A 25,248-nucleotide genomic window follows, 5' to 3' on the forward strand; every position below is an offset into this window, starting at 1 on the left:
GGCTAAGAGTATACAAATAGAAACTAATACCCCAGTTTATAGATTATTGGGAAAATAGGGGTGAAATTTTTCAGATACCCCTCGCTGGATGCTTCCCTTCAAAACTTGATTTCAGCTGCAACGAAAATTTACTTATTGTAAACGTTCTTGGACTTAAGATAGTATATTTGAGATAGCGACTTCTATGCACCTTTCTAATCCCACTTAAATTACACGCGCTTGAACAAACATATGACATACTATTATTTTATTTTTTTTTTTCTATACAAATAAATGATTATTAAATAAATTATTTAAAAATGCATATGTGCGTAAATAAAATTGCAAAGAATTATGAAAGGTATTTAGCCTTACGAAATGTTAGCACAACTTCTTGGAATATTGGCGGTGTTACACGTGTATTTTGTAAACATTATGATAACGACGGAAACAAGTCATTTGTCAACGGTTATAAGTATTATATGTAAGTGCAGAGATTCAATTCTTTTTCTACGCGAATGTAAAATGATGAATTTTTCAAATAAAATTATAATAAAGAGCATATTTTTCATTTAGCATTTCTTATGGAAAAGGAATCCATCCAGTAAATTTCTGTGATTTTTTTTTTTTAATTTTCCGAAATTTTTTATTTTCATTTAAGTAAATTCATACTTTTCAAGCTTAACAACTACTTGTATCCTGTGGAATAAAGATTTTGACTTTTCATGGCCATCGGAGGTAAATTTTAATGTTCAGCTGTACATTAATCCATGGACTCTGAATGAAACGTTTTCCCGAGATATATACAATTTTACGGAACAAGATGAGCAATATCACAGGGATGGAATTTTTTATGATGACTGGATCAAGAAGTATGTGGCTGCTATAGCAAATACAAAATGTGAGGTTAGTTAAAAGATGAATTCTCCACTTAATGCTATTGGTTTACGGAATGTTATAAGTAATAGAAGAACGGAAGATGACTCATTCCTTCTAAAGAATTTTTGAAAGCGCCTCAAAAAACAAAAAAAAAATCATTCCGTTCGCTACGACGACATCTACTTTTTTCTCTCTTTCAGGGTTATGTAGTTTTTCAAAATGACATTCCCAGATTTGCCCAGACCTATCGCAAGGCCAGTGTTTATTCTATTTGGCGTTCATATGAACCCAAGTTCCTATTTATTTACACAAAGGAAAATCAGAAAGAAGACTATTTTCAAGATTTGTTATTTAAAAGTAAGTTCAACTCAATGTGTCTGCATATATTTCGAAATAACCGTCACTAATCCTCAGACGCCGTTAACATTTTGGCAATTGAAGCGGAATATAAAAATGCCACCCACTTTAATATAAAACGAAATAAATTTGTCGGTTCAGTATTTGGAAGTCCTCATGAGCTATTGAAAATAAGTAAATTTGATGCTCTCACCAGGACATTTGAACCCAATGTGGATTTATATTCATTGCAGAAATTACAAAATTTGCAACAACGTGAAATAATTGTGGGTGTTTTTGATTATCGACCACTAATGGTGGTAGACTACCACCAGCGTTTACCGGAAACGTATGATCATGCCGCAGATAACCCCCGTCATTTGGTCCATGCTAATGGTACAGAAATGAGAATAGTTCATGGATTTTGTGAACTATACAATTGTAGTGTTCAAGTGGATACATGTAAGTTGAAAGAGATTTGAATTCTTAAAAAAAGTTCTTTAAAAAGTTCACGATTATTGGAACAAATATTTTTTGAAAAAGTCCTCGATCATTAAAAAATATTTTTTAAAGGGTTATTAAAAAATATCTTTAAAAATCCGTGAATATTGATAAAATGTTTATTAAACAAGTAAGAAAGTATCAGTCAGCTGAGCCGACAGAGATATACCCTCAGCCACGTACCCGATGAAAAAAGCTAACACAATACTTCTGTAGGTTTTTTAGCTGTTGGGAAAATTTTCCAGGATGGAAAGGGCCGCAAAAAACTACATGTTGCAACAAAGTTAAGAATGATCCAAGACGAGTGCATTTTTTCCAAACTTTGGGTAGGGTGTACCCACAGGAGTGATCCGATGTAGTACATATTCGAACCTAATACAAATATGTAGGAAATATTTTTTTTCCTTTATTAGTCTATGGATGTTTTCCTTACAGACTATATAATTAAATATGTTGTACTTAATTTTCTGAATTTAAGTATATTACAATTTTACTTTTCAATTTACAAAGTTTGAGCTAAATCGATTTCTCTCTTAAAGGGTTATTTTACACATTAGCCAGTTTAGGTGGTGACGGTAGGATTTTCTGGACCTTTGGTCATTATCTTAGGAAGTATGGACTTTCCCACGAAAAAAAAAAATTAAAACGTCGTAACAGGGGCCGCAAGTGCAACCTGCTGCGTCACAAATTAATAAGATCAGGGAGGAGTTGCTAAACTATATTTTTTCCAAATTTTGTGTGGGAGGTACTCAAATGAGTGGACCGATATAGCCCATATTAAAACTTTATCTATGCCTGAAAGTAATAGTACCAATAGCAAAGTTTGGCTCAATTCGGTTATTTCCTCCTAGAGTTATCATGCCCACAATCTTGGCGAAAAATTTTGAACCTTTGTGGGGGAGGTACCGGAAGGAGTGCACCGATATGGTCTATCTTCGAATTTAAACTAAGTTTGGACAATATATTGAAAGACCCAAAATTTTAACCAAATATGTTGATCCGTTCGAGAGTTATCGTGCACTCCAACTACGACACATGGTATTATATGGGTTGTTTGCAGTTTTCGTGCTGATTTTTGAGGATATATGGACTTGCTCCTGAAAAAATTATATCGTCGTAATGGGGGGTAGTAAATACAAATGACTACAACAAAAATCAAAGCGATTCGAGAGCAGGCCTTAAACTGCACTTAAGCAAAATTTTGTGTGGGAGGTACCCGAAAGAGTGAACCAATAGGGTCCATATTGGAACCTCATCTATGTCTGGTAGAAGTGTCACGATGTGCAAAGTATGGACCAATTCGGTTATGGTCGTGCGGACCATTTTTCCGAACATTTTTGAACTTTTTTGGGGGAGGTACCTGAAGGAGTGGACCGGTAGGGCTTATTTTCAAACTTAAACTAAGTTTGCACAACATATTACGAAGGTCGCATTTTGGACTGAATCTGCAGATTCGGTCGAAAGTTATCTTGCGCTCCAACCACTACACACGGTGTCATAAGGCTTTTTTGTACCTTTCAGGCTATTTTCTCAGGAAGTATGGACTTGCCCCTGAGGAAACTTGTACCTTCGTATAGGGGACAGTGAATACAATATGCTACAACAGAAACCAAGGCGATTCGAGAGCAGTTCCTTGGAACCTTATATAAGTTTGGTAGAAATTTCATAATGTGCAAAGTATGGACAAAATCGCTTGCTCTCTTCAAGAGTTATCGTACGCACAAATTTTTCGAACATTTTCGAACTTTTGTGGGTGAGGTACCGGAAGGAGTGGACCGATATAATCCATCTTTGAACTTGAACTAAGTATGGACAAAATATTACGAAAGCCAAATTTTGGACCGAATCGGCAGATCCGTTCGAGAGTTATCTTGCCCTCCAACCACTACACACGGTGTCATAGGGTTTTTTTCATCTTTCAGGGTATTTTCTCAGGAAGTTTGGACTTGCCCCTGATGAAACTTACAGCGTCGTATAGAGGACAGCGAACACAACTTGCGTAAACAAAAATCAAAGCGATTCGAGACCAGGTCCTAAACTGAACTTTTCCGAAATTTTGTGTGGGAGGTATCCGAAGGAGTAGACCGATTGAGTCCATATTGGAACCTCATCTAAGTTTGGTAGAAATTACACGATGTATTTTTGAACATTTGTGGGGGAGGTACCTGAAGGAGTGGAACTATATGGCCCATCTTCGAGCTTAAATCGAATATGGACAAAATATTTCGATACATAAAATTTGAACCGAATCGATTAATCCGTTCGAGAGTTATCGTGCGCAGCAGCCTGCCAGACAGACAGACAGACGGACGGACATTGCTAGATCTACTCAAAATTGTCTGAAACGGATATCGTACAAACATACTTGGGGTCTAAAACCATTATTTCGATGAGGCACATTTTTCGCCGTATCAAAGTGTAAATACCCTCTTTAGCCTAAAGGCTGAGGGTATAAAAACGACTATTATTGAAAATATATGGTAACATGGGGCGCCTTCGCCACTGGGGCGGCTACGCCAACTCCGATTTTCTCGCAAAATACAAGTGCTAGAAAAAATCCATTGAAAGCAAAATTGTGAGTTTAATGAAGATCTATCATCTCCCAAAAGTTGGCAGTTGTGTCATAGGTATGATAGCGGACGCACACGGTTTTGTGTTTTCATGGTACTTACTTACTTAGCTGCCCTTTTACAGAACATTTGTTCCATAAGCCGAACTAAGAAAAAATCTCCAATCCTCTCTGTTTGCTGCTGTATTTTCTCAATCTGGGATATGTAGCTTACTGATATCTCGTTTCACTTGTTCGCTCCAACGAAGCTTTGGCCTTCCAGATCTGCGAGAACCTCCATGCGGCCCGTATTTAGCGGGTTCATCATCACTCATTCTTATAACATGGCCTAGCCATGGCAATCGTTGTATCTCGATTTGTTCAACTACATTGATGTCATTGTATAGTTGGTACAGCTCGTTGTTCATACGAGGCCGATATTCGCCGTCAACACAGATTGGCCCGTAGATCTTTCGAAGAATTTTTCTCTCGAACACACCAAGCACTGCCTTATCTGCTTGAGCAAGTACCCATGCTTCGGAACCATACATTAGCACGGGTAGTATCAGTGTTTTGTAAAGTGTTACTTTTGTTTGACGAGAGGTGGCTTTATTCCTAAACTGCTTACTCAGCCCAAAGTAGCATCTGTTAGGCAACACTATTCTTCTTCGTATTTTACAACTGATGTTATTTGTTGTGTTTATGGCGGTGCCGAGGTAGACAAAGTCCTTAACTACCTCAAAATTGTAGGTACCAACATTCACAAATGGTGCAGGGTTTGTGGTAATATTACGCGTCGATACCATCAACTTGGTTTTTTCGCCGTTTACTGCCAGACCGATCGACCCATGATGTCAATGTCGTCGGCATAAGCCAGTAACATATGGCTGTTCGTGTATATCGTTCCATTTATTTTGACCTTTGCGTCTCGTATGACCTTTTCCAGCAGGATGTTGAATAGATCACACGACAGGCCGTCTCCTTGTCTGAAACCTCTTTTGGTAATAAACTCTTCGGATAGGTTCTTTCCTATTTTAACTGAGGATCTTTAGTTTAGTTATATTATGATTTTTGTACCTAAATTCAAGGCACCTACTTCAATTAACCGCTAGAATCGGTTACTTTTTGTGAATTGTAAAATAATTTTTGATTATTCAATAGAAAACATGTTCCTTTTTTGTATAATGTTGATATTTAAGGAAGAAGTATGGTAGATTACAGTTTTAGAGTCCGTTGGAGAATTTTCAATATCGATGGCGAAGCTGCCCCATGGGTGGGGAGGCTTTGCCACTTTTTACACATTTTGTAAATTCTCAAAAATAATATTTTAAAAACAATATTATAACCTTTTGTATATCAAAACTTATAGTCAAGATATGCTTATATTTGTACCAAAAATAATATTTGAAAAAACTTTAACAGTGTCGGTATGAGAACATTTTGAACAAAAACGTGGCAAAGGCGCCCCATGTTACCATATATATCAACGTGTTTTTTTAAATCCGCGATTATTAAGAATACAATTTAAAACATTCAAAATCATTTAAAGAATATTTTTTTAAATCCACGATTATTAAAAAAATGTTCTTTAAAAAAAATATTCACCACTATTTAAAAAAAAAAACATTCTTTAAAAATATTTGATGATATTTTATTTTTTACTGGGTTATGTCCACTTGCAAATTTTTCAAAATCGTAATTTTTATTGGGTTATTTCAAAGTACAGATAGAATAGAATATATTGCACAAAAGTCGATCAGATACAAATTGGATGAGATATGAGCGTTGGAAGGGAAAAATTCATTGTGATTTGTGTGTAATATCCAAGTCTTAAACGCGGTTTTCTCGAAATGGCATTTTTAAATGCGTTGCCCACTGTAGCGCAAAAACGGATGATCCGATCTTCATATGCTTTTGTGGCATAATTATACACATAAAAAGGTTGCCTCTGAATTCGACAGTTCACCATTTTTTTAAATGGATATTTGTTAATTCAGTTTCGCTTAAGTACTAGACTATTACCCAGCAAAATGTTCGATGCCAAAGATGCCATTCAATCATGGGTGCAAGTGGTCTGGCATGTCATGTTTTTAGCATCTTCATCGATGATTTTTATTAAAAATGTGTATAAATAAGAACACGAAATTCATCTCTATTGGATCGATGGAATGGGTTCAAATGCTGATGAAAAGATCGGATCTTTCACGACTTCCTTAGCATGAGTTCAAATGCTGATGAAGAGATCGGATCTTTCACGACTTTCTTTGCATTGGTTAAAATGCTAATAAAAAGATCGGATCTTTCACGACTTCGTTTGAACCAATGCAAAAGATGGCATGAAATCACGTCATCGCATAAAACCCCTTCAAATTTTCTGGGTAGGTTCTCAATGACCCCAAAAAAATATGCTGTTCGGTTAATTCGTTTTCGAGATACAGTGGGCACCTTAAACTGCTTTAGTAAAAACAGTGTTTCGTAGGTGTCCATTTGTCGGAAAACTTTGCAATATCTTTCAAAAAAAAAAAAAAAAATTTAAAGTAGCTCAAGATATGACATTTAAGATAAAAACAACATCTTCTAAAGAAGTTTGGTAGATTTCTTGTAAAAAATGCATGAAAACTGTTTTTTTTTTCGTGCTCAAAAGGTGGTCATATCCCCTAAAATCCATGATTATTTAAAACAATAATTTTATTTTTTTTTAATCCACGAATGTGGAAAAAGTTTTTGTATTTTTTTTAAATTCACGATTCTGGAAAAAATATTTGTATTTTTTTAATCCATGAATATTGAACAAATTAATTGGCAAGATATTTGTTTAAAAAAATCCACGATTATTGAAAACTTATTTTTTTATCAAATCCACGATTTTAGGAAAATTACTTTTTTTGCAAATTCCACGATTACTGAACAAATATTTTTTTAAAAAACCACTATTATTGAATTAAACAAAAAAAAAAAAAAAAAAAAAAAAAAAAACAACGACGATTAGTGAAAAAATATTTTTTTAAAAAATATACTATTATCGAAATGTTTTTTAAAAAAATCCACGATTATTGAACAGATATTTTTTCTAATATCCACGATTATTGAAAATACATTTTTTTTACAAATCCGCCATTATTGAAAATTTATTTATCCACGATTATGGAAAAATATTTTTTAAAGAATTCACGATTATTAAAAAAAATAGTTTTTAAAAATCTACGAGAAGTTTTACATGACTGAAATACTCAGGAAATGTCGCTAACATTACTGAGGGGTATTTTGCCACCGCTGAAAATTTTGATGTTGACTGGCCGGGAAATCAAACCCACGACCTTCAGCGTGCAAGGCGGGTGTGTATACCATGCACCATGGTGGTGAAAACATATTTTTAAAAAATCCAAGATAATTATAAAAATATTTTAAAAAATCCACGATTATTATAAAAATATTTTTAAAAAATCCACGATTATTATAAAAATATTTTTAAAAAATCCACGATTATTATAAAAATATTTTTAAAAAATCCACGATTATTATAAAAATATTTTTAAAAAATCCACGATTATTATAAAAATATTTTTAAAAAATCCACGATTATTATAAAAATATTTTTAAGAAATCCACGATTATTATCAAAATATTTTTTAAAAACCTTCGATTATTAAAAAAATATTTTTTAAAAACCTTCGATTATTAAAAAAATATTTTTTAAAAAATCCACGATTGCTCAAATCATATTTTTAAAAAATCCACGATTATTATAAAATGACTTTTTAAAAATCTTCGATTATTGAAAAAATATATTTTTTAAAAAATCCACGATTGCTGAAAACATATTTTTAAAAAATCTACGATTATTATAAAAATATTTTTTAAAAATCTTCGATTATTGAAAAAATATTTTGAAAACATATTTTTAAAAAATCCACGACTATTATAAAAATATTTTTTTTTAAAAATCTTTGATTATTAAAAAAATATTTTTTAAAAAATCTTCGATTATTAAAAAAATATTTTTTTAAAAAATCTACGATTATTTTAAAAATATTTTTTAAAACATCTTCGATTATAGAAAAAACAATGAATTTACATTAGTTTTATTCATTAATAAATCTGACCAAAAAGCCCATTAAAAATAAATAAACAATCGTTATATTCAATTGGTCACAGTAAACAAGTTGCAATAGAAAAAATATTTTTTAAAAAATCCACGATTATTGAAAACATATTTTTAAAAAAATCCACGATTATTATAAAAAATATTTTTTTAAAAAATCTTTGATAATTGAAAATTTTTTTTTTTAAAAAAAATCTTTGATTATTGAATTTTTCTTTATTAAACCCACGATTATTGAAAAAATATTTTTAAAAAATCGGTTATTGATTTCAAATCGATTATTGATTTTTTTAAATCCACGATCATTAAAAAAATGTTTTTTAAAAAATACGCGATTATTGAAAAAAAAAAAAATTAAAAATCCCCGGCTATTGATTTTTATTTAAATATTTTTTTAACAAATCCAGGATTTTTGTAAAGGTATTTTTTTAATTCCACGATTCTTGTAAAAGTATTTTTTTTTTAAATTCCACGATTATTGAAAGATTATTCCTGAAAAAATCCACGATTATTGAACAAATATTTTTTAAAAAACGATTATTATTTTTTTTTAACCAAGATTATTTTTTTTAACCACGATTATTGAAAAAAATATTTTAAAATATCCACGATTATTTAAAAAATATTTTTTAAAATATCCACGATTATTTAAAAAATATTTTTTAAAACGTCCACGGTTATTTAAACAATATTTTTAAAAAAATCCACGATTATTAAAAAAATATATTTAAATATCCAGAAAGGGGTTTTGTTAAGAATCCGCCATGATGAAAACATATTTTTAAACAATCCACGTTTATTATAAAAATATTTTTTAAAAAATCTTCGACTATTGAAAACATATTTTTAAAAAATCCACAATTATTATTATAAAAATATTTTTTAAAAAATCAACGGTTATTGAAATTTGTGTTTTTCAAAAAATCCACGATTATTGGAAATGTTTTTAAAAATAAACGATTATTGAAAAAATATTTTTTTAAAAAATACACTATTATTAAAAAAAAAAATTTTAAAAATCAAGGATTATTGAAAAAAAGATTTTTTTTAAATCCACGATTATTGAATTTTTGTTTTAAATTCACCATTATTGATTTTTTTAAATCCACGATTACTAAAAAGATATTTAAAAAAACGCGATTTTTGCAAAAAAAAAAAACAGAAAATTGAAAATCCCTGCTTATTGATTTTTTTAAATCCACGAATATTGATTTTTTTAAATATTTTTTTTAACAAATCCACGATTCATTTAAAGGTATTTTTCTTTAAATTCCGCGAATATTGAAAGAATATTCTTACGTTTATTGAACAAATATTCTTGAAAAAAATATTTTTATAAAAACCACGATTATTGAATTTTAAAAAAACGACGATAATTGAAAAAGATTTTTTTTAAACCACAATTTTTGTTTTTTTTTTTTAAGCGACGATTATTGAGAAAATATTGTTTTAAAAACCACGATTATTGAAATTTTTCTTTGAAAAATCCACGATTTTTTACCAAATTATTTTTAAAATATCTACGATTATTGAAAACATATTGTTTAAAAATCCACGAATATAGATTTTTTTTTAATTCCACGATTATTGAAAAAATATTTTTAAAAAAATCCACTATTATTGAAAAAATATTTTTTTTTAAATCCACGATTATTTAAAAAAACATTTTTAAAAAAATACACGATTATAGAATTTTTTTTTTAAATTTACGATTATTTAAAAAATATTTTTTAAAAAATCCACGATTATTTAAAAAATATTTTTTAAAAAATCGACGATTATTGAAAAGATTTTTTTTAAAGACCACGATTATTTAAAAGATTTTTTTTAAAGACCAGGATTATTGAAAAATATTTCTTTTAAAAAATTCTAGATTATTGAAAAATATTTTTTTTAACACGATTATTGAAAAAGTATTTTGTAAAAGAATCCGAGATTATTGAAAAAAAAAACATTTAAAAATCCAAAATTATTAAAAAAATATTTTGTAAAAAATCCACGATTATTGAAAAAAAATTTTCGCGATTATTGTTTTTTTTTTAATACACGATTGTTGCAAAAAATTCCACGTTTGAAAAAATATTTTTCAAAATCATCGATTATTCAAAAAATATTTTTTTTAAATCTGCGATTATTGAAAACTAGAGCCTAAGCGAATATTTAATATGTATTTGTATGTCTTTCAAGCTGAAAAAGTTGAGTGGGGTCAGTTTTATCAAAACTATACTGCCAATGGATTATTAGGTATGATTGTAGATGGCAAAACCGAAATGGCTTTGGGAGGAATGTTTACATGGTAAAGTTATTTTAGTATTGTTTTTTTTACCTTGACATCCAAGAACAATTATATTAAGTACCTTAACTGCACATATTCTTTTCAGGCACATATCCTATAGAACCATTGATCAATCAACATTCATTGGTAGATCGGGAGTAACTTGTCTTGTTCCTAAACCAACTCGTATAAGCACCTGGGCCTTGCCTATAAGTCCATTTACCTATACCCTTTGGTTGGGTGTTATGTTCTGTTTATTTTGGGAAACAATGGCCTTATTTTCGGCAAAATATTTCGAAGAGAGGGTGGTGACCCAGGCCGATAATCCCTCCCTATGGTCAAGCTTTGAATTTGGTTTTACTACCACATTGAAATTGTTTATATCGCAAAGTTCTCGCAGGGAGGTAATTTCTCAAACGATAAGGGTCATATTGTTTGCCTGCTATATGATTGATATTATTGTGACCAGTATTTATGCTGGTGGATTGTCATCCATATTGACATTACCTACGTAAGTGTGGAAAATATATAGATGGGAGGTTTCATACCATATTTTTTGTACTTTAACAGCCTTGAAGAAGCAGCCGATTCTGTGGAACGTTTATATAGCCATAACTTGTCGTGGACTGCTACTTCATATGATTGGATCACCTTAATAGCCGATGACGACTTGGGAATAATAGATGTAAGTGTTTTGTATTTGAGTGTTTCCTGTTTTCATTCATATTTACATTTCGTTACAGCCTAAAATACACCAAATTGTGACCAACTATCGCATCAGTACTAGAGAAGAAATGCGAAAGAAAGCTAAAACTGAAAACCTGGGCTTTGCTGTGGAGCGAATGGCCTTTGGGCATTTTGGTAATAGCCATTTTCTTACGCCCGAAGCTCGTAATCATCTTAAACTCATGGTTGATGATATCTATTATGTTTTTACTGTGGCCATGGTGCCACGCATGTGGCCCCATTTACCGAAATATAATGATTTTATATTAGCCTGGCATTCATCGGGTATGTCAAAATATTGGGAATGGAAGATGGTTGCCGACTATATGAATGCCAACGAACAGAATCAAGTTATGAAGTCAATGTACAACAAAAAGGATGCAGGTCCTATCAAGTTGGATATGAAAAATTTTGCCGGCCTTATTGTACCATGGTTGGTGGGAATGATTATGAGTATGGTGGTATTTGCTGTAGAATGGTTTCACTATTGGTGGAATAAGAAAAGGGGAAATAGGGTATTACCACAACCGTAAAGTGTTTACGATTGGTGAAATTGGTTGGAATTGGAATGCATTGAATACACACAAAATTAGATTTCTGTTTAAAGCACCATTTTTTGTTCACATAAATAGTTCATTAGGAAATTGTAGCGCACTTAAATAAATGAATAAATTGTAGAAAGAGCAAAAAATTTGATTTTTTCGATATATTTAAAAAGTTTACAAAAGAACAAAATGTAAGTTGACCGGTACGTATTATTGAAAAAAAATATTTTATAAAAACTCCACGATTATTGAAAAATATTTATAAAAACTCCACGAACATTGAAAAATATTTATAAAAACTCCACGATTATTGAAAAATATTTGTAAAAACTCCACGATTATTGAAACATATTTATAAAAACTCCACAATTATTGAAACAAAACAGTATAAAAACTCCACGATTATTGAAAAAATGTTTTAAAAAAATCCACGATCAACGATTACTGAAAAAATGTTTTTAAAAATTCACGATTATTGTAAAAATATTTTTTTAAATCCCCGATTATTGAAAAATATTTGTTTAAAAATGCACTGTGTTTGAAAAAATATTTTTTAAAACTCCACGATTATTGAAAACCATTTCTTTTAAATGCACGATAACTGAAAAAATATTTTTTAAAAACTCCACGATTATTGAAAAAAATATATAAAAACTTATATTTTTATATTTGAAAAAAAAAAAAAAATATTTTATAACAATATCCACGATAATTAAAAAAATGTTTTATAACAAATTGACGATTATTGAAAAAATGTTTTATAACAAATTGACGATTATTGAAAAAATGTTTTATAACAAATTGACGATTATTGAAAAAAATATTTTATAACAAATTGACGATTATTGAAAAAATGTTTTATAACAAATTGACGATTATTGAAAAAAATATTTTATAACAATATCCACGATTATTGAAAAAATATTTTTTTAAAAATCCACGATTATGAAAAAATATTTTTTTAAAAATCCACGATTATTGAAAAAATATTTTTTTTTAAAAAATCCACAATTATTGAAAAAATATTTTTTAAAAATCCACGATTATTGAAAAAATATTTTTTTAAAAATCCACGATTATTGAAAAAATAATTTTTTATAAATCCACGATTATTGAAAAAATATTTTTTTAAAAATCCACGATTATTGAAAAAATATTTTTTTAAAAATCCTCGATTATTGAAAAAATATTTTTGTATAAATCCACGATTATTGAAAAAATATTTTTTTAAAAATCCACAATTATTGAAAAAATATTTTTTAAAAATCCACGATTATTGAAAAAATATTTTTTTAAAAATCCACGATTATTGAAAAAATATTTTTTTAAAAATCCACGATTATTGAAAAAATATTTTTTTTTAAAAATCCACGATTATTGAAAAAATATTTTTTTAAAAATCCACGATTATTGAAAAAATATTTTTTTTTTAAAAATCCACGATTATTGAAAAAATATTTTTTTTAAAAATCCACGATTATTGAAAAAATATTTTTTTTTTAAAAATCCACGATTATTGAAAAAATATTTTTTTAAAAATCCACGATTATTGAAAAAATATTTTTTTAAAAATCCACGATTATTGAAAAAATATTTTTTTTTAAAAATCCACGATTATTGAAAAAATATTTTTTTAAAAATCCACGAATATTGAAAAATATTTTTTTAAAAATCCACGATTATTGAAAAAATATTTTTTTAAAAATCCACGATTATTGAAAAAATATTTTTTTAAAAATCCACGATTATTGAAAAAATATTTTTTTTAAAAATCCACGATTATTGAAAAAATATTTTTTTTTTAAAAATCCACGATTATTTAAAAAAATATTTTTTAAAAAATCCACGATTATTGAAAAAATATTTTTTTTTTTAAAATCCACGATTATTTAAAAAAATATTTTTTAAAAAATCCACGATTATTGAAAAAAATATTTTTTTAAAAATCCACGATTATTGAAAAAAATATTTTTTTAAAAATCCACGATTATTGAAAAAATATTTTTTTAAAAATCCACGATTATTGAAAAAATATTTTTTTAAAAATCCACGATTATTGAAAAAATATTTTTTTAAAAATCCACGATTATTGAAAAAATATTTTTTTAAAAATCCACGATTATTGAAAAAATATTTTTTTTTAAAAATCCACGATTATTGAAAAAATATTTTTTTTTTTAAAATCCACGATTATTGAAAAAATATTTTTTTTTAAATCCACGATTATTGAAAAATAATATTTTTTAAAATGTTCAAGATTATTGAAAAAATATTTTTTAAAAAATCCACGATTATTGAAAAAATATTTTTTAAAAAATCCACGATTATTGAAAAATATTTTTTAAAAAATCCACGATTATTGAAAAAATATTTTTTAAAAAATCCACGATTATTGAAAAAATATTTTTTTTAAAAAATCCACGATTATTGAAAAAATATTTTTTAAAAAATTCACGATTATTGAAAAAATATTTTTTAAAAAATCCACGATTATTGAAAAAATATTTTTTAAAAAATTCACGATTATTGAAAAAATATTTTTTAAAAAATCCACGATTATTGAAAAAATATTTTTTAAAAAATCCACGATTATTGAAAAAATATTTTTTAAAAAATCCACGATTATTGAAAAAATATTTTTTAAAAAATCCACGATTATTGAAAAAATATTTTTTAAAAAATCCACGATTGTTGAAAAAATATTTTTTAAAAAATCCACGATTTTTAAAAAATATTTTTTAAAAAATGCACGATTATTGAAAAAATATTTTTTAAAAAATCCACGATTATTGAAAAAATATTTAAAAAAAAAACACGATTATTGAAAAAATATTTTTTAAAAAATCCACGATTATTGAAAAAATATTTTTTAAAAAACCCACGATTATTGAAAAAATATTTTTTAAAAAAAACCACGATTATTAAAAAAATAATTTTTTAAAAAATCCACGATTATTGAAAAAATATTTTTTAACCTTTAACTTTGGAGGTGAAAATGTAGGACGTACTTTTTGACGTGGTGGTAAATTTTACCCCTATACATATTCTTAAATATTTCTTTATATATTTTCTATTTTTTATAATATTTTGCATTTTTTTCATGATATTGTGTCAGCAAATAATAAAATAATATCAAATCAAACCACACTCTTTGTTTATATAGAAAATTAGGCTCTACATTTCACAGACTTTATTTTAATCCAACAAAAAAGACATATTTTATTTTTAGAAGAAATAAATAATATAACAATACTTAAAAACGTGAAATTACATTTTTTGACAGTCTTGACTACATATTTAATAAAAATACAGAGATCATTCAAAAACACACGTTTGTTTAAAATCTGCAGGGTATCAAATAGTAGATTAATAATTCATAGTGATCGTATACTGTACACATACATATGGGTATGCTGCAACCCATTTGTATTCCTTTATTGGATTGCAAAAGAGGTATGTGTAGTTTTTTTGTTATGCCTACTAAGCATATATAACATATTTTCGAGTCTCTGGGATATATTTTGGATGGCGCTATTGAGTCCTTGTCCAAGATCCTAGTAATAGTTTAACGTAAGTAGCCTTTGGTTATGTTGAATTCGGGATCGACCATCACCGTCAACGTTGCTGAACTTATCGTCCTCTTCTAGCAATTGCCTTATTATAGGAACACTGATTTGCTGTGAAAATGGATTAATTGAAAATGCAGAATATATAAATCATATGCCGAGTTTGACGTGTGGTCAAAACTTTTCCATGAAATTCAGACGTCGTATTGGACGTGGGGTCATTTTTTTACATAGGATACTTACGTTAGTTTGGAGGTGGTGGTAAAATATTTTCTATGCCACAGTGACAAGAATTTGGATGTGGGGTAATTTTTACACCATCGTAAGCATATCTCCTCACTTGCTAGTCATATGACAACCAGAACATTACTGCCTACTTACGTTAAGGAAATATGAAGATACAGAGAAAATTAGACCGATCGCTCAAATGATTTGAAAGTAATTAACAAAATATGATCGAAGGGGTAAAATTTACCCCCACCTCCACAGTTAAAGGTTAAAAAATCCACGATTATTGAAAAATTTTTTTTGAAAAAATACACTATTATTAAAAAAATGTTTTTTGAAAAAATCCACGATCATTGAAAAAAATATTTTTTTAAATGTTCAAGATTATTCGAAAAATATTTTTTAAAAAATCCGCGATTATTAAAAAAAAAATATTTTTTAAAATGTTCAAGATTATTCGAAAAATATTTTTTAAAAAATCCACGTTTATTGAAAAAAATACTTTTTAAAATGTTCAAGATTATTCGAAAAATATTTTTTAAAATGTTCAAGATTATTCGAAAAATATTTTTTAAAAAATCCACGATTATTGAAAAAATATTTTTTAAAAAATCCACGATTATTGAAAAAAATTTGTTTAATGTTTGTTTAATGTCCACGATTACTGAAAGAATATTTTTTAAAAAATCCACAATTATTGAAAAAATATTTTTTACAAAATCCACGATTATTGAAAAAATATTTTATAAAAAAAATCCTCTAATTTTGATTAAAAATATTTTATGACAAATTTATTTATTTAGAAAATATTTTATAAACAAATAAGAACGACGTAGCTTCAGCTGGGCCGCACTTTTTATATTCTGGAGGAAAGTTTTATACCCTCAACTTTCCTCCAGCCATTCGGTGTGATAATGAAGCTAAAACCTTCATAATACCGAAAATCGGGAGGTACCGTTATATGAGGGCTATATCAAAAGGTGGACCGATATAGCCCATTTGCAATACCAAACATCTGACGGACGGACATGGACTTTATAGGGTCTCCGACTAATATTTCGATGTTTTTACCCTCCATATCATGGTTAAGAGTATAAAAATTTAGTATCATTGAAAAATTATATCACATGATAGTAAGCAGCGCTAGATTCATCTGACTCCTCGTAATACATAATGCCACATGGAAGTCGCCTAAGGCACAAAATATTAACGTAAGTAGACAAAAACGTGGGAAAATCACATTCTCCTACTATGAAAAAAAGCGAAGAAAAAGGCGGAGTAGTAGCTATTTTTCAAACATAAATCTACAAAAAGAGGCAGCAGGACACTTCAACTACTGAGAAATAAACCAAGCATGGAGAAAATTAAAAATGGCAGATCTATATTTATGACTACAACTACAAGGTGTGTATGACCCGACCAACTACATGCAGCTTGTCTATATTTTCAATAAAAAATTGTGTAAAAATTCTTTAACGACACCTCTAGAGATCCTTATGAATTAACCATAAGTGTTCCATTAAGCATGCAAACGTTTTCATTTTAAATAATTAAATAAGGTGAACAAATAAAATTACCCTACTCAATAACAAGAAATATTTTGCCTGATTGTTCCTCAGTACCTCTTAAGATATTAAAAGTACTTGAAGTATATTGATGTAACGGAGAACATGATTACTACAGAAATAAATAATTGGTCAACAGTTTTTAATGTCATATGTAAGTATGAAACGGATCAATATTATGGTATAACCTTCTTAAAGTGTTTTTATATATCATTTAAGTACATTCATATTTTTCGGACTTAACCACCACTTGCGTGTTGTGGAACAAGGAATTCGACTTGATTTGGCCATCGATGATAAGTTATAACGTACAGCTATACATAAATCCATGGAACTTGAATGAATCCTTTTCGCGAGACATTTACAATTTTACCAGACAAGATGAAAAGTATCGCAATGATGGTATTTATTATGACGACTGGATCAAAAAATATGTGGCAGCTATTGCAGATACAAATTGTGAGGTTAGTTTGTTAAAATTGTAAAAAAGTTTCCTCAAGAAATTAACTGAAGGGCAACTTATAATTACTTCAGTAAACAATCCACGATTTAAACAAATTAACTGAAGGGCAACTTATAATTACTTCAGTAAAAAATCCACGATTTAAACAAATTAACTGAAGGGCAACTTATAATTACTTCAGTAAACAATCCACGATTACTGAAAAACATTATTCTTCAAAAAATCCACGATTATTGAAAAAAAAAAAAATCTAGAATAAATCCACGATTATTGAAAAATAATTAGTTTTAAAAAATTCAAGATTATGAAAAAAAAAATTTTGAAATTTTTTTAAAGAAAATTTTTTAATTTTTTAATCGTGGATTTTTTTTAATAATTTTTGTAATAATCGTGGATAATTAAAAGAACATTTATAAAAAATCGTGGACCTTAAAGAATATTTTTTTCAATAATCGTGGATTTTTAAAGATTTTTTTTTTTTGTTTTTTAAGCGTGAATTTTTTAAAGAATATTTCTCAATAATAGTATATTTTTTCAAGAATATTTTATTAATAATAGTGGATTTTTTAAAGATGGAAAAAATATTCTATTAAAAATGTTATTATTATTGAAAAATATTCTTTAAGAAATCCATGATTATTGAAAAAATTTTGTTTAAAAAATCCACGATTATTAAAAAAATATTTACAAAAAAACCTCGATTGCTAAAAAAATATTGTTTAAAAAATCCTCGATTATTGAAATATTGTTGTTTAACAAATCGTCCATAATTAAGAAAATATTTTTGTTTAACCCAGATATGCCCAGCGTCCTATATATAGGACACACAAAATTCTTGCTAATTTGATATGTTATGTTTATCAAAGTACCGTTTATTTTGGTGATATACTCAGTACACATCTGTAGCTCTTGGGATATTATGTGATTCCATTATTTTGAGCTACTATTTTTGAGTTTTGAGGTCTAGTTCATCGAAGTTGCCACCGATCGCTTAGTTTTTACAATGATTTGCGTTATGACCGATTAATTATTGCGTAATTTTATAACGAAAACATACACGATGTGGAGCCTACTACGAAAAAATCCACGATTACTGAAAAAATATTTTTTTAAAAATCCACGATTATTGAAAAAATATTTTGTTAAAAATCAACGATTATTGAATAAATATTTTTTTAAAAAACCCCGAATAATTCAAAAAAATATTTTTTAAAATGTTCAAGATTATTGAAAAAAATATTTTTTAAGAAAATCCACGATTATTAAAAAGAATATTTTTTAAAAAGTTAAAGGTTATTCAAAAAATATGTTTTAAAAAATCCACGATTATTCAAAAAATATTTTTTTAAAAAATCCACGGTAAGTGAAAAAATATTTTTTAAAAAATCCACGATTATTGAAAAATTATTTTTAAAAAAATCCACGATTATTGAAAAAATATTTTTTTAAATGTCCAGAATTATTAAAAGAATATTTCTTAAAAAATCCACGATTATTGAAAAAATATTTTTTTAAATGTCCAGAATTATTAAAAGAATATTTCTTAAAAAATCCACGATTATTAAAAAAATGTTTTATAAAAAATCCACGATTATTGAAAAATATTTTATAAAAAATCCTTGAATTTTGAAAAAAAAAATATTTTGTGACAAATTTATTTATTTATTGAGAAAACATTACATAATCAAAAATCCTCGATTATTGAAATATTGTTGTTTAACAAATCGTCCATAATTAAGAAAATATTTTTGTTTAAACAAGTAAGAACGGCGTTAATTTCGCCCGGACCGAACTTGTTATACCCTCCACCACAAATTATATGAAAAAGACTATTTACCAAATTTCAACAAATTTCGTCGATCTATACCGACAAATTCCTGCGGAAATTTTTTAGACTTAAAGAAGACTAATTACCAAAGTTTCGATATTTCAATAAGATGATGTGGCCAAAAACCTAAAAAATACCAAAAATCAAGAGGTATGCTTCTATGGGGGATAAAGGAAAACTTGAACCTATACTAACAATTCTTTTCAGGAAAACTTTATAAACCCCTGGAATACTAAATAACAAAATTCAGTAATTTCGGTGGGATATTGACGTCACAATATTTAGAATTACGAAAATCGGGAGGTACCGTTCTGTGGGGTCTATATAAAGGCGTGGACCTATACCGACAAATTTCATATAGAAAGTTTTCTACCCCAAATGAAGACTAAACACCAAATTTCAGATAACTCGGAGGAATATCGAGGCAACAACCTTCAAAATACCGAAAATCGGGATGTACCGTTCAATGGGAGCAAAATGAAGGCGTGGACCTTATACCGACAAAATTAGAGGGAACAGTTGAATACCCCCACGAGTACATGTATCGACAAGTTGCCTGGGGGGAAGTTTTATACCCCAAACGAAGACTAAATACCAAATTTCAGCTATTTCGGAGGAATGTTGAGGCCACAATCTTCAAAATATCGAAAACCGGGAGGTTTCGTTCTATGGGGGCTATATAAACTCGTTGATCTATACCCACAAATTTCATATGGAAAGTTGTATATCCCAAAATGATGACTACATACCAAATTTCAGCCAATTCGGAGGAATATTGTGGCAAAAACCTTCAAAATACCGAAAATCGGGAGGTACCGTTCTATGAAGGCTATATGAAGGCGTGGACCTATGCCGACAAAATTCTGGGGGAAAGTTTTATACCCCAAATGAAGACCGACTATCAAATTACGGACATTTCGGAGGAATATTGGGGCCACAACCTTAAAAAAACGAAAATCGGGAGGTACCGTTCTATGGGGGCTATCTGAAGGCCCGACACAATTAGAGGGAACAATTGAATGTCCCCCACGAACACTAAAAAGCAAATTCAAGCCACTTCGATTAATTATTGTGGCCATAACATTCAAAATACCGAAATTGGGGAGGTACCATTATATTGGGCTATATTAAGGCGTGTACCTGTACCGACAAAATACCCCCAGCGAAGACTAAATACCAAATTTTAGCCATTTCGGTGAGATAATGAAGCTAAAATCTTAAAAATACAGAAAATCGGGTGGTACCGCTGTATGGGGGCTATATCAAAACGTGGACCGATATAGCCCAATACCAAACATCCTAGGATTAATATAAACTTCTATACCAAATTACAAAGCTCTATGTTAAAAATTGCGAGCTGTATCTTGATTTCAACAGACGGACGGATAGACGGGCATGGTTATATCGACTTAGAATTTTATCCTGATCAACAATACAAATCTTTATAGGGTCTCTGGCGAATATTTCGATGTGTTACAAACGGAATGAAACATTTAATTATCTATACTTATAAAAGAGTTCAGTAATGATGACTCACTGACTGACTGACTGACTGATTCATAATCAACGCCCAGGCTAAACGGCTGGAGCTAGAATCTTGAAATTTTGAGGGAGTGTCACTCTTGGTCCCAAAGTGTCAGATAAGGCTGGATTTTTGGAAATTCGAACTAGAACGGTACTAAAAGGTACTAAACAGGGACGTACGCAGGATTTCATTTCGGGGGGGGGGGGGGGGGGGCACAACTTGACCAAAAATCATGAAAAATTCAAATGTTGTGTAGCGTTACCTAAAGCTATTTTAAGGGGTTATGGCCACTTATAACCATGAGAAAAGCCATTTTCATGCGTTTTTTATAAAAAAATCTATTAAACCTTAAGTTACCTTCTATTTTTTTTTTTTTTTTTGGAAAAATCTTACATTCAAATGCCCGATTATAAAGCACTGTTTTTACTAAAGCAGTTTGCGGTACCCACTGTAGTTTGAAAAAGAATAAACCGATCAGCATATATTTTTGTGGGATCATTACGAACCTAATAATCTTGTCCATTATCGAAAAGAAATTAAAAAAATCAATTTTTAAAAATTTTGAACAGTTAAAATCGAAATTTCGATTTTAACAAAAACAAAACACTGTTCAAAGTTGATATTTTTTCTGACTCCGTCAGCAGTTTTTTTAAAGACTCTCTCGGTTAAGCACATGATTTATGTGTACAATAGTCCCACAAAAACATATAAAGTGCCACTTCGAGGAAAAGACGTTTTTAGTTTCTATGCTACATACAAAACACAATAAATGTTTCCCTTCGAAAGCTCATATCTCGGTAAATTTTTGTCCGATTGACTGGAAGTTTTTGGCACATATTGTAATCTATATTTTATATGAAATAATGGTACAAAGTATATAAATTCAATAGAAAGAATTCATATTATTTAGTCCCAATTTACATTAGGCGAGTTTACTTGCGGCAAGTCTCAGTTTGTAGGAGAGACACGTAACGGGTATGGAAGTGGAAAAAAATTGCTCGTACCGGCAATTTTCAGGCAATTCCTTTTATATTTTTCGTTTTTGACATTATTTTTATTGTTTTGAAAACAAAACTTGCAGAAACAGAATTGCCTGTATAAACGCAAGAGGCAAGTTTAAAAGAGAACGAGAAAAATCGTTTAATGTAAATTGGGACTAAGGATACAATTTTAAATATTTACAGAGTAGGATATTTAGAATTGAAAATAGACAATATCGGGCCACGTTCGGTAATGTCGCCATGTAAAATTTATTGATGTATATTGAAGTTTTTAATCATACAGGTCCACGTTATGGTTTATCGAAGAATTTTACAACCACAAAGAATTGCCGTTGTCTTTGCTATAGCAACATTTTCACTATTTCGATGATCTTATCCTAATTTTTAAGAATATCGGCTGTCGTTGTCGTTGATATGTTTCCAAATGAAAACATTAAGACAAATTTAACAGTTTTGGAGATATGATGCGACATGTATACAAATTTAGATATATTATAAAATTTATTTTTTTTTCATTTCTCCAAATATTTTATTTTGGCCCTTATCTACAAATTTACTGCAAAGGTCAGAAGAAAATTTGCATTGGTTTCAGAGATATACAGTGACACAGAAAAGTATACATACACCCTACAAAAATGCAGTTTTGGCTAAATCGTTGGATTTTTTACAGCAACAACGGCACTGTGTGGCTCCTTGGTGACAAAATAACCATAATTACACAAATTTATTTTAATCTAATACGTATATTTAATACAATTAAAGAAATTCAATTTTCGCAACACAGAAAAGTATACATACACCCCAAGGAAATACGAGTATTATCGTAAAATTTATGGAATTAGTTGCAACATTTATACATTTTTTAGTTTTGGCGAATGTCTATGGGTGTCTGAGATATATTTTAGAGAAAAGAAAATAATTTTTGGGGGTCAAATGCCGTTCTTTAGGGTCAAATTTCTTATATACCTCGTTAAAGCTGACCCTTGCTTAATTTTTTGCGTTTTTAGGTATTGTACTTTATAAAAAAGCACAAAATTCGTATCAGATGGCAAATTTTGGGACCCTAGAAAGCTTTGACGTTGTATTTGTGCATAATATACCTTCCTTAACGTAGATAAATGCACGTTTTCCCTCAGATTTCTGAGGAAGTGAATAGATTCCGCGGAAATCTTGGTGCAAATTACATATAGATGGCCTTGAATTGCCTTGTAATATTGTCGGATACAATCCTTGGGCATCAATTGACTCAGAAATGTACAATTATACGAAACGTTTCGGGCCTATTGTAACGGCAATGATCATAATACGAAAACGACGTTGTTCACAGTACAAATTTCATGCTTTTTTGGTAGTGCTTATATTTTGTTGCTTTAAAAGCTTTGGGAACAGGTTTGTAACAAAATATATCACATTTCTGATTCAATTAATGCCCAAGGATTGTATCAGACCATACTACAATGCAATTCAATGCATTTTGTATGTAATTTGCGCCAGGAATTCAACGGAAAATATTAACTTCCTGAGAAATTTGAGAAAAAACGTGCATTAATCGACGTCCAGGAAGGAATATTTTGCTCAATAAGAACTCCAAAGCCTTCTTGGGACTCAAGATTTGCAATATGAAACTAATTTTGTTCTTTTTATAAAGTACAATACCTAAAAACGCTGAGAGTTAAGCAAGGGTCAGCTTTAATGTGATATACAAGAAGTCCGACCTTAAATAACGGCATAAAACCGCCAAAAATGATTTGTTTTCGCTAAAATATATCTGAGACACCCTGAGACATTCGCCAAAACTAAAAAAATTATAAATTTTGCTACTAATTCCATAAATTTTACGATAATGCTCGTATTTCCTTGGGGTGTATGTATACTTTTCTGTGTTGTGAAAATTGAATTTCTTTAATTGTATTAAATATACGTATTAGATTAAAATAAATTTGTGTAATTATGGTTATTTTGTCACCAAGGGGCCACACAGTGCAGTTGTTGCTGTAAAAAACCCAACGATTTAGCCTAAACTGCATTTTTGTAGGGTGTATGTATACTTTTCTGTGTCACTGTAGCTCCGAGTTGTTTAAAAAGTCGATATTTAACAATGTTTAGATGGGGCCATAAAATCCAAGCTGTATCTGACTCAACAAAACGGAACTAGGGTTTTTGTACTTTGGGTCTGTACTTTCAAAAAATCCTCACTTCAAATTATTTGCACAATATTACCTTAAAAATGTTGCACAGTGTTATTTACCGAAAGAGATAGATTCTGATACCAGGATTATTTTTACTTTTAATATTATTTTACAAAAGAAGCGTTATAATTTGTTTTCTTAATTGTACGATTAGAAATTTTTGGACTCGATGACAAACACTTTGATGGACTTAGTTCTATATAGTTTTGACAAATAACAATCGATCCTTATTGAACCCCACATAATTATTCACTAATAATTATTTGAGAGACACTCCTCTTGATAGTTACCGCGCCCATAAGCTTTTTAGTTGGCCACCGTAGTATTTAGAGCTTTGTCAGGAAGCATAAACTTGTCCACAAAAAGTAGGATATCGCTGTAAACAAGACTAAAAAATGTCCAAAGAATCATCGAACAGTCTTTTAACTGCAGTTATGTTAGACTTGTATAAGAGACCTGAAGATGTTGTCCAAACATATTCTCTTGGACCTTGATGTACTTTTGGAAGTAATCTTGCGAACCAAATTAGTAATCTTGCGAATCGATTTTAGACCGAATTGGTTAGTCCCTTCGACCATTTTAGTGAACATTTTTGAATTTTTATGGCGGAGGTACCGATATGACTTAAATTTAATTTGGACAAAACATTACGAGATCCATAACTTGGACCGAGAGTTATCATGAGTTCCAACCTGCCAGACAAACAGAGATACAGACGGACGGACGGTGGTAAGTACTTCCATCTTGGCTGAAACGAATATCGTCCAAACATATGTGAAGTCTTAAATCATTATTTTGATGAAATCTATACGATACAATCCTAGTGTATATAATCTCGTAATCTAAAGTCTGAGGTTATAATTATACTTCGGTGATGATAAGTAAAAACCAAGTGACGCACAAAAATTCATTTGTCTTCATTATTTTCTCATACTGTTTAGCAGCAAATTTGTCTAAAACAGAATAACAAAATTTTGGCGATGGCAGTAAAA

General features: G+C 29.2%; 2 protein-coding genes across 2 annotated transcripts in view; both read left to right on the forward strand.

Annotated features, from left to right (window-relative positions):
* The first annotated feature begins 358 nt into the window (after positions 1–358).
* On the forward strand, positions 359–12,037 carry LOC141404253 (uncharacterized). Its single transcript, XM_073987663.1, has 8 exons — positions 359–463; positions 641–885; positions 1,059–1,215; positions 1,273–1,656; positions 10,533–10,641; positions 10,727–11,131; positions 11,191–11,305; positions 11,364–12,037. Exons 1-8 carry the CDS (start codon positions 415–417, stop codon positions 11,877–11,879), a joined length of 1,980 nt encoding a protein of 659 aa, XP_073843764.1. The 5' UTR covers positions 359–414; the 3' UTR covers positions 11,880–12,037.
* A 5,289-nt stretch (positions 12,038–17,326) lies between these two features.
* The window catches only part of LOC141403208 (uncharacterized), a 33,316-nt gene continuing 25,394 nt past the window's right edge, over positions 17,327–25,248 (forward strand). The window contains exons 1-2 of the mRNA XM_073985390.1: positions 17,327–17,404; positions 17,470–17,714. Coding sequence (XP_073841491.1) covers positions 17,356–17,404; positions 17,470–17,714 — 294 coding nt within the window. The 5' untranslated portion in view covers positions 17,327–17,355. The remainder of the gene's footprint in view (positions 17,405–17,469; positions 17,715–25,248) is intronic.

The sequence above is a fragment of the Musca autumnalis genome, unplaced genomic scaffold (genome assembly GCF_047663935.1).
Source record: "Musca autumnalis isolate F117 unplaced genomic scaffold, ASM4766393v1 scaffold_4, whole genome shotgun sequence".
In the NCBI taxonomy this organism is placed as follows: Eukaryota; Metazoa; Arthropoda; class Insecta; order Diptera; family Muscidae; genus Musca; species Musca autumnalis.

Coding starts and splice junctions, on each gene's coding strand:
- LOC141404253 (XM_073987663.1), top strand. CDS start 415: ATGATAACGACGGAAACAAGTCATTTGTCAACGGTTATAAGTATTATA. Junction 464..640: donor AACGGTTATAAGTATTATAT/GTAAGTGCAGAG, acceptor TTTTCATTTAAG/TAAATTCATACTTTTCAAGC. Junction 10,642..10,726: donor TTGGGAGGAATGTTTACATG/GTAAAGTTATTT, acceptor TATTCTTTTCAG/GCACATATCCTATAGAACCA.